The sequence below is a fragment of the Eretmochelys imbricata genome, chromosome 1, assembly GCF_965152235.1.
Source record: "Eretmochelys imbricata isolate rEreImb1 chromosome 1, rEreImb1.hap1, whole genome shotgun sequence".
Lineage (NCBI taxonomy): Eukaryota > Metazoa > Chordata > Testudines > Cheloniidae > Eretmochelys > Eretmochelys imbricata.
The window spans coordinates 348,960,256-348,972,930 of NC_135572.1; the positions used below are offsets into that span (position 1 = coordinate 348,960,256).

The 12,675-nt window shown below is 42.3% G+C and overlaps 1 protein-coding gene across 3 annotated transcripts; it reads right to left on the reverse strand.

Moving 5' to 3' along the window:
• Nucleotides 1-458: 458 nt before the first annotated feature.
• ATP5F1C (ATP synthase F1 subunit gamma) lies at nt 459-12,674 on the reverse strand. Of its 3 annotated transcripts, none has more exons than XM_077836857.1 (10): nt 12,550-12,674; nt 11,025-11,059; nt 7,634-7,765; nt 6,755-6,959; nt 5,165-5,308; nt 4,577-4,641; nt 4,087-4,242; nt 2,341-2,437; nt 1,355-1,392; nt 459-611 (listed from the first exon to the last, which is right to left on the reverse strand). In XM_077836857.1, the coding sequence occupies exons 1-9, from the start codon at nt 12,591-12,593 to the stop codon at nt 1,386-1,388; spliced, it is 885 nt and encodes a 294-aa protein (XP_077692983.1). In that variant the 5' UTR covers nt 12,594-12,674; the 3' UTR covers nt 459-611; nt 1,355-1,385. The 3 variants fall into 3 exon arrangements, with proteins under 3 accessions (XP_077692983.1, XP_077692998.1, XP_077692989.1); XM_077836872.1 differs by having other exon boundaries at nt 7,634-7,827; nt 12,550-12,652; XM_077836863.1 differs by lacking the exons at nt 459-611; nt 1,355-1,392 and having other exon boundaries at nt 2,337-2,437.
• Nucleotide 12,675: the final 1 nt, after the last annotated feature.

A 12,675-nucleotide genomic window follows, 5' to 3' on the forward strand; every position in this document is an offset into this window, starting at 1 on the left:
CAGATGCATTACATGGGTTTTACACCTTCTTTTGAAACATGAGGCATTGAATATTCGCTGTGAATGCCAGATTATATAGACAACTTGTTCTCTGAGGCCTTGGCTAAACTAGAGCGGAAATTCGATCTAAGCTACGCAATTTGAGTTATGTGAATAGCGTAACTCAAATCAACGTAGCTTAGATCTACTTACTGCGGCGTCCACACTACACAATGTTGACGGGAGACACTCTTTCTCTTCACTAGACCCACTAAATCAACCACCAATGCATCGATCACTGCTCGTGGATCCCCCGGTAAGTGTAGACAAGCCCTGAATAATATTTCCTGTACTTCTCTAAGGAAAACCTACCTACACACTATGTACACCATAAACAGATTAAAAGCAGTAAACAGCTGTTTTCAAAAAGTAAGTGATTCTCTTTGATCTAGATATTCACACATGAAAAAACAAGAATATTTGTTTCATGTAGGTGGTTTATTGTAAGATAATTTACAAATATTTTCAGGTTTTCACCATGAATTCTTCACAGAATGATGGACAAACAGTTTTATCAATATGGATATAAGCAGGTTAAACCAACTCTCTAGAATAGCTCCTCGTTTCTTTACCTATAAAAATACAAGAAATATTTAAAGTTTACACATATATCAAGAGTATCTTTAAGTGTGCATATTAAATTATCTCCACTGTCTTTTCATGCTGCTCCACAAGCTTTGAACAGTTTTCTCACTTCAAATGCCCTCTGTCCTCCTAATTCCTCTTTAAACCCACTTCTTTCATGATCCTTTTAATACCAATCTCTGCACTCCTGCATTTTAACTACTGTAAATTCTTCAGGGGGTAGGACAGTGTCTTGTCTGTGTCTTTGTAAAATGTTGTGTATGCTTATGGTGCTATAACATTTAAAACGAATGATTATTTAAGAGAGTTCAGTGGCTCAAGGATATTGGATTAAACCAGAAATAGGGGCTGAGTATTTGTGGACTTGTATACATTGTGTGAAGTATGGACTACTTTTAATTCCTTCCCTTTCCCCGCACATTAAAGCTCTCTAGAACCATAAGGCACAATATTATAAGCCTGTTATATAAGTGGCAGTGTAGAGCAATACTGATATTTAAAAACAATTTTCCATGGTACCACTGTTGACAAGATGCTATCTACGCTCAAATTACAGATGGGCCCATGCCAGTCACTCCCCAAACGATTGCTCCAAAGATTTAGGAGAAGACGGCATTTAAAATTCAGATTTCAATGTTGCAATTCAGACATATTTCTCATTTAACTGCTTCAGGATCATCAGTGCTGAACCATTTTTTGGAAGAATCTAGTTTCTATTTCATCACTTTACCTCTTGACTTTGGCTGAAACTTGCATTCCGATTATCCCCTGGTAATGTTGTTATGGGAAAAAACAGAACAAGCAGGTTAAGAAGCAACTCATGCAAACTAAGGCAAAGTTATTCTTGTGATTTAACCAAGAATGGGTCACTGAGTAGCCAAATTAAATACAAAATAAAAAGCTCATTAAAAACGCGCACACATGCAGTTGTGGCACATGCTGTTTTCTGCCATTTCTGTACACACATTAGTTATGAATGCATTGATTTATATCTTTAATTAGAACAGAAGTCTAATCTGCTGATTAGATGCAATATAAATTAATTCTGGGCAAGTAAACCAATTATATGGGTTTAAGCACAACCACCTCTTATCACCCATAGTGCACAGTATTCTGCAGTTCCTAGCAGAGTGGCAAAGTTTGGTATTTGTCAGCAAAACACACAAGATCTAAACTTGTTTTATTTAATTAAAATGCACATTTACATTCAACAAGCTAAAGTTCCATCCAACAGAAGTTATCCCTCACCTTCCAATCTACATAGCAGGCTGATCTATACAGAAGAAAGGCCAATCTGCTATTAAGCCCCCCAAAAACAAGAATCTACACTACACCACAGAGAGAGATTTGGGGCTGTTTGAGCCAAGTGTGGATGAAAAAAAGCCCAGGTAATTACATCTATAGAATGGGGAAGGGCAGCGAAAAGAGCCACTTTCCATGAACATGATGCAGCTTCATGGCTACAGAAGCTTCTCCACCTGCCAGCAGTTGTTGAGGCAAAATTTGAGCTGAATGCAGGCTTTAAGCATCATACCAGTCATTGGAATTTATTAAAGCAGAATAAAGAACGCTTCAAGTATCAATGCATCATTTTTTCCTTTAGTTTTAGGACAGCTGTTCCTCCACCCTACCTATTAATACAATGTAAACAGCAGGACATTTGAACATTAAAACGATCTGAGTAAAAAGCCTTGTTGCACATTTACACATACTTACAGAGCAGCAGCACCAGAAATGATCTCAATAAGCTCCTTGGTGATGACAGCTTGACGGGTACGGTTGAATGTCAAGGTCAATTTGTCAATAATCTCAGCTACAAATAAAAATGTTTTAAAAAAATTGAAATTTAGATGGTTGAATCTGGAAATGGAAAAAATTAGATACACTTCCTTCTGATTATTTGAGCAGATCACAGTACAACATGATTAAAATCACACCACCACCAACTGGGTGACCCATTGCAATTTACTAAATATTGTTAACCACCAAGGAATGGAAAAATAAAGGGTACTACATGCCAAGATGTATTCTGGTAACTTATTTTGTCAGCTGAAGGTCGGCTTTAATTATAATACCTCAAACTAGCGAATGCAATGTGGTGTAATTTGTTAAAGCAATCAAGTATTTACCGTATGAGACCTCACTACCTGCTGTTAAGTCTCCCGTAGCTGTGCTGCAATGTGCTCCACCATGGGCAGCTACACTGAAACGTCTTCTCAAAGGGAAAAGCTGCAGTTGTATAAGCAAGTTACCACTGTTCTGACCAGCAGAAATATCCAATTGGGAATCTACCTGGTCTCCCATTAATTCCTTTTTGGAGCTGGAGAGGGACCTCCCTCATGTGTTGAGGGAAGGAGGCCAGCAAGGAAATGTACCCAAACTCCTGTTACCCACTCCCTCACATAATAGGGGCTTTCTGAATTCATTGTGCTATTCTCCACACAATGTGACTGCATATTTAAAAACATCCTTATCTCTAAGTACTAAAACTGAAAGCAATTTGCTTTCCCTCATTGGCGGCAATTGCTCACTTTTTGCTTTGCACTAAGCTTAGACAATAAACATGGACACAGGAGTCATTTCTGATTGATGCACCATCATAATGACGAAATGTTTGGGCTGTAAACACTGAAAGGGAGATGTTTGGATTTAAACAGTAATTTCCCCTTCAATTTAAAAAAAAAGAAAAAAGGATAGAAGCTCTTGATCTTAGGCTGTGCAAAACCATTTTGTTTTACACACACACAAAAACACTTACGTTTTGGGTCTAAATTATAGCTAATCAAATAATATTTACCTGAATATTTTAGTTAGCATTTTGGGTTTTTTTTAAATCAAGTCATCCAAAAAGTACCTTTGGCTTCAAGTTCCATCCCCTTTGCCACACTGCAGTACCTTAGTCCAAAAATTTGGTGGCTGTGGCCAGAGGAGGAAAAAAAATTGATTCAACTCCTAAATTTGATTGCTTGTCCACCAACCTGCTGTGTGATCTTGGGTAAGATATTTAAAAATTTGCTTCAGTTTCCCCATCTACAAAATTGAGGCAACAGTAATTGCAATGGGTTTGAGAGGCTTAAATAAAAGTTTACGGAGCTTTTCAAAATCTCAAATCAATAGACACTGAAAAAGCGTGAAGTACTCATGGTAGTCACAGGGCCAGCCCAGTACTTTTCACTGTTACATAGGAATCCTGCATTCCACTTCTAGCCAGAGCCTCTTGCTTTTCATATCAGGAGAACTGGGTACCAAGAATATGATGTAACTGAACAGCGGCCCCCCTTTTCTTAGGCACTGAGTAAGGCTGGTGTGTGTAGAAGGGCTGTATTGGCTGAAGAGACAGCAACTAGGATTGTGGGACATGAACAGCAGGGGTATGGGCTAGAACAGCGAACACTGAAAATGTACAAGAAAGATGGTGAACTTCTGCTTAATCCTGCTAGACACCCCCAAGAATATTCTTACAAGCATTTTTGCTAGCGTTGTCCATAGCAGTCATTCTGGCACTCTGCTCGCTGGTGGTGGATTCCTTCAGAGAGTAGAAGAGGATGTTTGCTAATATAAACTCCTGGTAGTTTCGCAGCACATCAGCATCAATATCATCATAGATACTAATGCTTTCTGTAAGAATAGGTAAGAGTGGAGATTAAAAAACAACAAAAACTACTGACGTGCTTTTGCTTCCTAGCACCCAACCTTGCTCAAACTGACATCAAAATTTTAACAACTTCTTGTTTGACATAAAACAAGCAAAATCAAGTCCCTGTCAACAGAGGCCAAATCCCAAACTAATGTTAATGTGGTAGATGTTGCAAGACATTTCAGTACGTAACCCTGTTTTGCTTACATCTGCCTGTTTGTGTTATGACAACTAACTGACAGACCATGAAAGACATGGTCTTTTAAAAGAGTTTTATTCACTGAATTGGACTGCATAGTTAATTTTACTACTTACCAGCACCAGCAACTGCATCAAGAGAGTAGAAAGGTTTTTCATCTGTCTTGTAGGAGATGACAGACCTACATGAGACAAATGATTTTTAAAGATCTTTATTTATTACTGTAAAAAAGAAGTCTCCACTGTAATCCTAATCTAAAAATTGGTGAAAAACACTTTTGTTTTCCAAAACCTGAGATTAGCGTTCTGTGGTGCTGTTGTGAACAGCTGACACCTCAAACAACCGAGAACAGTGCACTTCTTGTACTACTTTTGTTGTAAAACCATCGACTATAACAGGAATAAAGAACAGAACACAGAATATAGCTCTTGGCAGGTATGTGCTTTCCAGTAATTGTTAAAGCACATCTAAGCTTACCCATGTATTATGATGGTTAGAAATCTTGACCTTTTTAAACCAAAAAAAAAAAAAAAAAAAAAAAAAGCGCATGTAAGATCCCATGTTTTTCAGATGATTTCACTGGACCAACATAATTCCACTTCCATATATTGTATGAGTCTACATAAAACATTCCATTCCACTACTTTCTGTACACTCTTAAAACAAATGAAAGACATTTGAAGACCAGTCTCAGTTTCTCTTGCCTGAATCGATTGTAGATGACAGATCCTTCATCAAATTCGTATCCAGAGTTTAGCAGCTCTGAGGCAATCAATGAAGCATCTCCAAAGCTGGGAGGTTTTCTTCCCACTTCTTTGAATGTCACCAGGAAATGTTTATTGTGTGTCCTAAAATAAAACCAAGCCTGTGTAAAAACCGAGCCAATGTGCTGTTGTAGAACCCAATTATAGGCCTTGATTTAGGTAAACACTTAAGCCAATGCTTAACTTTAAGCACACAAGTAGACCCACTGACTTTAAATGGGACTACTGGTGTGCTTAAGGTTAAGCATCAGTGCTTTTCTGGATCGGGGCCTAGGTGAAAGGAATTTTTAGTTATTTAAAGTTTTGCTCGCTGGAATAGCTTCATGAGACGTACCTCTAACTTTTACAATAGCGAGAGTCTAGTCAGCAATCACACTCATTCCAACATAGTTCAATACAGTGCAACAATTAACATAGAACACAATTCAGCAAAAAGAACTTCAGCATAATTGCAGGAATTTGTTTTACAGAAACTTGATTTTTTTTTACAGCCATTTTAAAATACATTAGCCTACGCATTCCAGGCTGTTTATTAAAGGATAACCTGAAGTTTCTACTATAGAAATTTAAAGCAGTTGTCACCAAACCATCGATCGTGATCGACTGGTTGATCCTGGAGACTCTCCCAGTCGATCACGATCTTCAGCCGCAGCAACACAGCAGCCCCATGCTGCTCCCCAAAGTGGCCAGCACACCCCCATAGGCTCGCACGGGGGAGGGAGGGAGAGGTCTCTGCGCACTGCTCCTGCCTGCAAGCACCACCCCCGCAGCTCCATTGGTTGGGAACGGGGAACTGTGGCCAATGGGAGGTCCAGGGGCGGTGCCTGCAGGGCGGGGCAGCGCGCAGAGTCATGTGTCCCCACCAGGAGCCGCAGGGGTGCGTTGGCCCCTTCCGGGAGCAGCATAGCCACGCAGTGCACTACTGGATGGCAGGGTGGCCCGGCTTGTGATGGGGAGGAGGTGCCGATGTGCCTGAGTGGGGCCGAGGCAGGCAGGGAGCCTGCCTTAGCCCCACTGTGCCACCGACCGGGAGCTACCCAAGGTAAGTGGCCCCCAGTGGGAGCCTGCACACCAACCCCCAGCCCCGAGCCTGCTCCCGGAGCCAGCACCCCATACCCTTTCCTGCATCCTGAACCCCCTCCCAGAGCCATCAGCCCACAACCCCCCTGCACCGCAGCACTCTGCCCCAGCCCGGAGCCCCCTCCTACACCCCTACTCCTTCCCAGAGCTTGCACCCCTCACCCCCTCCTGCACCCCAACCCCCTGCCCCAGCCTCAGCCCGGTGCCCTCTCCCACACTGTGAATGCCTCGGCCCCAGTCCAGAGTCCATACCCCAGCCTGAACCTTAACCCCCTGCCCCAGCCTGGTGAAAGTGAGTGAGGGTGGGGCACAGCGAGCGACTTGGGGGGATGGGAGGAATGGAGTAAGCGGGGCGGGGTAGATCCTGAGTTGCCCTTAAATTCAAAAAGTGATCTTGGGCATAAAAAGGTTGGAGACCACTGATTTAAAGCATTACTACTCAAAGATTACCTTTGAAGCAGGCCTCTTAATTTGTCACCCACTCCAACCACCATGACCTCTTTCCCCGCATCTGAGAGGGTGCTAATTTCAGTTTTCATGGCTTTAGCAACAGAGGTATGGATAGCACCACAGAGACCACGATCAGAGGACACACCAATAATGAGGTGTTTCTTCTTGTCTTCGGGGACCTTAATTTCTGCTTTCTCATAGAGAGCTGGGGGAAGAAGAAAAGAGAGAGTAGGAAAAGTTGCATTCAAGTGTATTCATATCTAGCAATCTCTTAAGAGACATTTTGACATTGACTAAAAATAATATCACCTATTCTGACTAGAACCATTTCTAAAGGGACCCCATACACATTTTTGTCTGGTTTTTTGTCTGCCTATTAATGATATAATTAAGATACTTTCAGTTTCACTGTTGTGTTGACGCATTAGTCTTGTACATCATACTAAAGGTGGCTCAGGTGCATGCTCTTCCCCACGCTTTGCAATTGCATGTTTACCAGTAAAAGCAAAATTTAAACTGAAGATGTACCAAACAGGCAGACAGGAATGCAGAAAAAGGACAAGAGAGGAAGTGGGCCCCAAATTATTAGGTGTTGTTTCCAAGCTAACCCAAAAGACCATTATAAACATAGAAAGGGAGCAGAAATTCCCTTATGTTTTCTAAAAAGATTTTAAAAGGTAGGACGTAATATTTAAGGAAAGCTAACAGAAAATGAATTTAAAAATATTTGAAGTTCACATCATCTCCAAGATATGGATTCTCCTTTTGAAAGTCTCCCTCAGAAAGTTTGATAAGCACATAGGGGATTTAGGAGCACAAGTCTTATTGAAATTCTCCCCCTCTATTCTGATGTCAGATACCACACAGAATTTCTCTTACCCAAGGCTCCCACTCCATACACTCTAGCTGGTTTCAGTTCCCTCTCGGCTCTGGCATACTTCGCTGCAGCAACCATCTTCATGGACTTTGTAATTTTCTGGATGTTCTTGATGGACTTTAAACGCCTGGTAACTACAAGCATTTGAGGGTTAAAATTGGGCTAAAGTTTCTAGCAGTCACAAATTAATCAGCTTCTATAAGAGAGAGAGAGAGAGAGGACAACATAAAAAAATCAAATGAGATTACAGATTACATTTAAACTAGCAAAACAATAAGAGCAGTAATCTAGACAGAATGTGAGCTCCACTTTTTGCTATAAATGGAATAGATGGTCAGTTTTCAGAACAGAGAGAGATAAATAACAGTGTCCCCCAAGGATCTGTACCAGGTCCAATGATGTTCAACATATTCATAAATAATCTGGAAAAAGGGGTAAACAGTGAAGAGGCAAAGTTTGCAAATGCAAAATTACTCAAGATAGTTCAGTCCAAAGCAGATTGTGAAGAGTTACAAAGGGATCTCTCAAAATTAGGTGACTGGGAAACAAAACAGCAGATGAAATTCAATGTTGATAAATGCAAAGTAATGTATATTGGGGGAAAACATAATCCCAACTACACCTAAAAACAATGGCATCTAAATTAGCTGTTACAACTCAAGAAAGATCTTGGAGTCGTTATGAATAGTTCTCTGAAAACATCCGCTCAATGTGCAGAGGCAGTCAAAAAAGCTAACAGAATGTTAGGAACCATTACGAGAGGGATAGATAATAAAACCGAAAATATCATAATGCCACTATATAAATCCATGGTACGCTCACACCTTGAATACTGCATTCAGTTTTGGTCACCCCATCTCAAAAAAAACAAACAAAAAAAAAAAAAACCCGATATATTAGAAATGAAAAGGGACAGAGAAGGGCAAAAAAATGATTAGGGGTATGAAACAGCTTCCACATGAGAGATTAAAAAGAGTGGGACTACGCAGCATGGAAAAGAGGAGTGTAAGGGTGGGTATGAGAGAGGTCTATAAAATCATCAATGGGGTGGAGAAAGTGAATAAGAAAGTGTTATTTACTTCTTCATATAACACAAGAACTAGGGTCACCCAATCAAATTAATAGGCAGCAGGTATAAAAAAAACAAAAGGAAGTACTTCTTCACACAACACACAGTCAACTGGTGGAACTCATTGCCAGAGGATGTTGTGAAGGCCAAAACTATAGCTGGATTTAAAAAAGAATTACATAAGTTCATGGAGACTAGGTCCATAATAGCTATTAGCCAAGATGGTCAGGGATGCAACCCCATGCTTTGGGTATCCCTAAACCTCTGAGTGCCAGATGCTGAGACTGGATGACTGGGGATGGATCACTTGAAGATTGGCTTGTTCTTTCATTCCCTCTTAAGCATCCGGCACCGGTCACGGGGCTAGATGAACCATTGGTCTCACCCAGTATGGGTATTCGTATGTTCCTAAATACACGTGTATGGCACTAACCTTGTAGTGCAGTGGTACCCAAACTTGTTCCGCCACTTGTGCAGGGAAAGCCCCTGGTGGGCCGGGCCAGTTGGTTTACCTGCCGCATCCGCAGCTCCGGCCGATCGCAGCTCCCAGCGGCCACAGTTCGCTGCTCCAGGCCAATGGGAGCTTCTGGAAGCGGCGGCCAGTATGTCCCACGGACCGCGCCGCTTCCCGCAGCTCCCATTGGCCTGGAGCAGCAAACCACGGTCACTGGGAGCTGCGATCAGCCGAACCTGCGGACGCGGCAGGTAAACAAACTGCCAGGGGCTTTCCCTGCACAAGAGGCGGAACAAGTTTGGGAACCACTGCTATAGTGCATTTACCTGAAAAACAGACTCTTTCTACAGAGGAGAAATTTTTCATATCTCCAGAAACAGAGACTGATGCAGCCAGGGTTTAAGCTAAAGCTCGATATTTATGTAGGCCTTACATTTCCCCTTCTGTCTCTACCTTTTTCATGAATGCACCTCTCAAGTCATCATGCCTATTCCCTGTAGTAAATGCAGCTCAATATTTTAAAGACACACAGTCCGGTCAAATTTGGTCCCAAGTTTAGATTTTGGCAAAGCAGGCATATTTTTATACAAGGCAGGACTTTTAGAAATGTTACTATGAATAAATAAACCAACAGAAAGAAATGGAAAAGGATTTCAAAAAGATAAAGACTAACTAAATTCCCCTGCAGTATTTGTGATGGAGATTGGAACACTTTACTAGTGCATGAAAACCTAAAAGAGCGATCTGATAAGACTAGAAACAAGTAAAGCTGACAGGTTTGTTTTTATTGTCCAAAGTGAGAGAAATACACAAAGTCTACTAAAAGAAACATAGCAAAAAGTAAATTCGATTTTTAAAATTGTTTTAATAAGCAAAAACGTCAGCAGGGATTTTTTTGAAGTTACGCTTTTAACTTAACAACGGCTATAAAACAAATCAGTTTCCTTAAAAAACATTTACCTTTTATTGAATGATGTCTTTTTTGAAGGAAGACTGATAAATTATGGGTAAATTCATGCTTATGAAAACGAGAAGCTGACAGCACTGAATAGAAATGGTCACAGGGTAAGCAGCTTCTCTTTACAATTTAATCAGTGGCTGCCGGGTTATTCTCCCAAACACAGATCAGCCAGCAAGTGATTTTGTGATTACAAGTTACAAGGAGCGCTGATCTTCCAGAATCAGGTCGTGGCTGAAACCAATTTACCCTTGTTTATCAAGCCTATATTTAAACCTTGCTTATTTGGAGGGTTGGAGTATGAGTTTATTAATGCATTGTGCCACTTAGTCCCAATATTATTATGATGCTAATTTTGCCATTTTCAAAAAGAAGCTCAGCACTAAATGACTAAAATGAGTAACTACAATATTAAGGTTTGGAAAATAGAATAAAGTTAAAAGCAGGCACAGCAGCCTTCTCTCAAAGTCCTTGGTTTTTGTAAATATGCATATGAAAAATAACTTATTTCTTATATTTAGTTCAAAACTACTCATGCAGTTGCCTTTTTAAATTTCAGTTACATACCCTTATTCTGGTCTACCCACACCACCAATAGTTGCCATTAATGGAGATTTTCTGTTTAAGTACCTTCTGCAAACACAGGACTGTGAAGACCCTCTTATGACTGTCATTTTAGACAATTTATCACCGAGTCTCCCATCGGGCAGAGCTGGTCTACTGACCAACACAACTTCAAAACCTCAAAGTCCACATTTTTTAATTTAAAAACAGACATTTTCTTTCATAATCAATTTACTGAACTGAGACCGTTACAGTTTGAGTTAATATTGCATTTTAAGAATGCTCCTCTGCAACACATCCCATTCCTCCCATCTCCTACCATATTATAAACAAATCAGAAGTACTTACTGTCCTTTAAAGTGGCCATATTCCTGACTTGGCCCCTGAAAATTAACAGAAACATTGTGTGTTAAGTGCTACTCCAACAAGTCACCACAGTTTCCTATCTTCCAGAGATGAGAGAATTGTATTTACCAATGTAAAAGTGGGTTGTTGCTTCTTAATGAAGCTACTACAGAAAACACACTTCATTCTATGTGGATTCATATCCTGCACCTTATTCATATCTTCTCTTTTTCTTTTCTTCCCATGCAGAGCACATCTTTGTTTAATACTTTATTGCTATGGAATGCTGATTAAATGTATCTTACAGCATTGCACAGTACCCACTATCCTGAAGAAGAGGGTTTTTACCCACAAAAGCTTATGCCCAAATAAATCTGTTAGTCTTTAAGGTGCCACTGGACTCCTTGTGGCTTTTGTGGACACAGACTAACAAGGCTACCCCCGATACTATCCTATAAACGGGGTAGAGCAGGGGAGGAAATCTCAGAAAAATGAGTAAACCGACATCCATAACTTCAAAAGATACAAGGGCATCTATGATAATTAATGAGTAACTAGATGGTATCTCCCTTCAGGATCTGACAAGATCACTGTGATGTTCGCAGTATCTATCACCTACAAGAGTAGGTTAGCTTTTCTCTTTGTTGCCAGGCATTGTTCATCTAACCCTAAAATTTATAACCCCCCCCCCCCCCCGCTCCTAAAAACTCACTTCTTTCAGCTGACCTCCCACCACTATCTGTCCACCCGCTCACATGCTTCACCTGACAGACCTGTAATTTAATGCATATAATTTCACATTACAATTTAAAAGAAAAACATCTAAAATAAAATGTCAGACAAATTGGACTAGACTTAGCATTCCCTCTCCGCACCTTCCTTAATCTGCATTTCATCTATCAAGTATGCATGATCTTTGGGGCAGTGCACTGGTAGGTTAAGGCAGCAGCAACGTCCAGATAAGCAATCCTTCATTCAAGCTACATTACGGTGAAATCCTCCTTATCGGAGCAGCCCCCCCCTAAGCTTTCCGGAACAGCCCTGCGAACCCCTCCCCTTAACCTTGCGCATTGCTCCTGTCCCCGATCAATCCCCAGCAGCGGGGCCGGGCCTGACCGAGGCTCAGTGCATCGCCCCGATACTCCAGCTCCCCGGGAGGTGACTGCGCTGGGGGGAAAGGAGCCAGGGGAGCTCCCGGGGGCCGGAGCTGGGCCACTCCTGGTGCAGCCCTGCCTGCCCTGTTCACTGACCGAGCAAGAGCCAGGTACTGGGGTGTTCGGGTGCCCCCCTAGCCCGGGGCCAGCCCCGCCCGCTGCAGCAGCACCCCCCGCACCCCTACACGGACCCCTCCCCCCTTATCCTCAGCCCCCCGCCTTGAACCCCCACCCCATCCCATCCCGGCCGCCCTCCGCTCGTCCCCAGGCCCGATGCTCCCTGGGCCGCCGCGCCTCCCTCGCCGCCCCTCAGCCCCGCGGTGCCGCTCCGCCCCGGCACCCGTAGACCCGGCTCGCGCCCCGGCACCCGTTACCATTGCGGCTGGCAGATCAGGACCGCGGCGCCTCGGGAGAACATGGCGACGCCGCTCCCCGCTGCTGGCTGCTGCCGCCCGGCTGAAGGTCAGCGCCTCCGCACGGCGCAGGCGCCGCGACCGACA

Coding starts and splice junctions, on each gene's coding strand:
- ATP5F1C (XM_077836857.1), bottom strand. CDS start 12,593: ATGTTCTCCCGAGGCGCCGCGGTCCTGATCTGCCAGCCGCAATG. Junction 6,960..7,633: donor GTATGGAGTGGGAGCCTTGG/GTAAGAGAAATT, acceptor TTCTTCCCCCAG/CTCTCTATGAGAAAGCAGAA. Junction 4,243..4,576: donor TGATGCAGTTGCTGGTGCTG/GTAAGTAGTAAA, acceptor CTATTCTTACAG/AAAGCATTAGTATCTATGAT.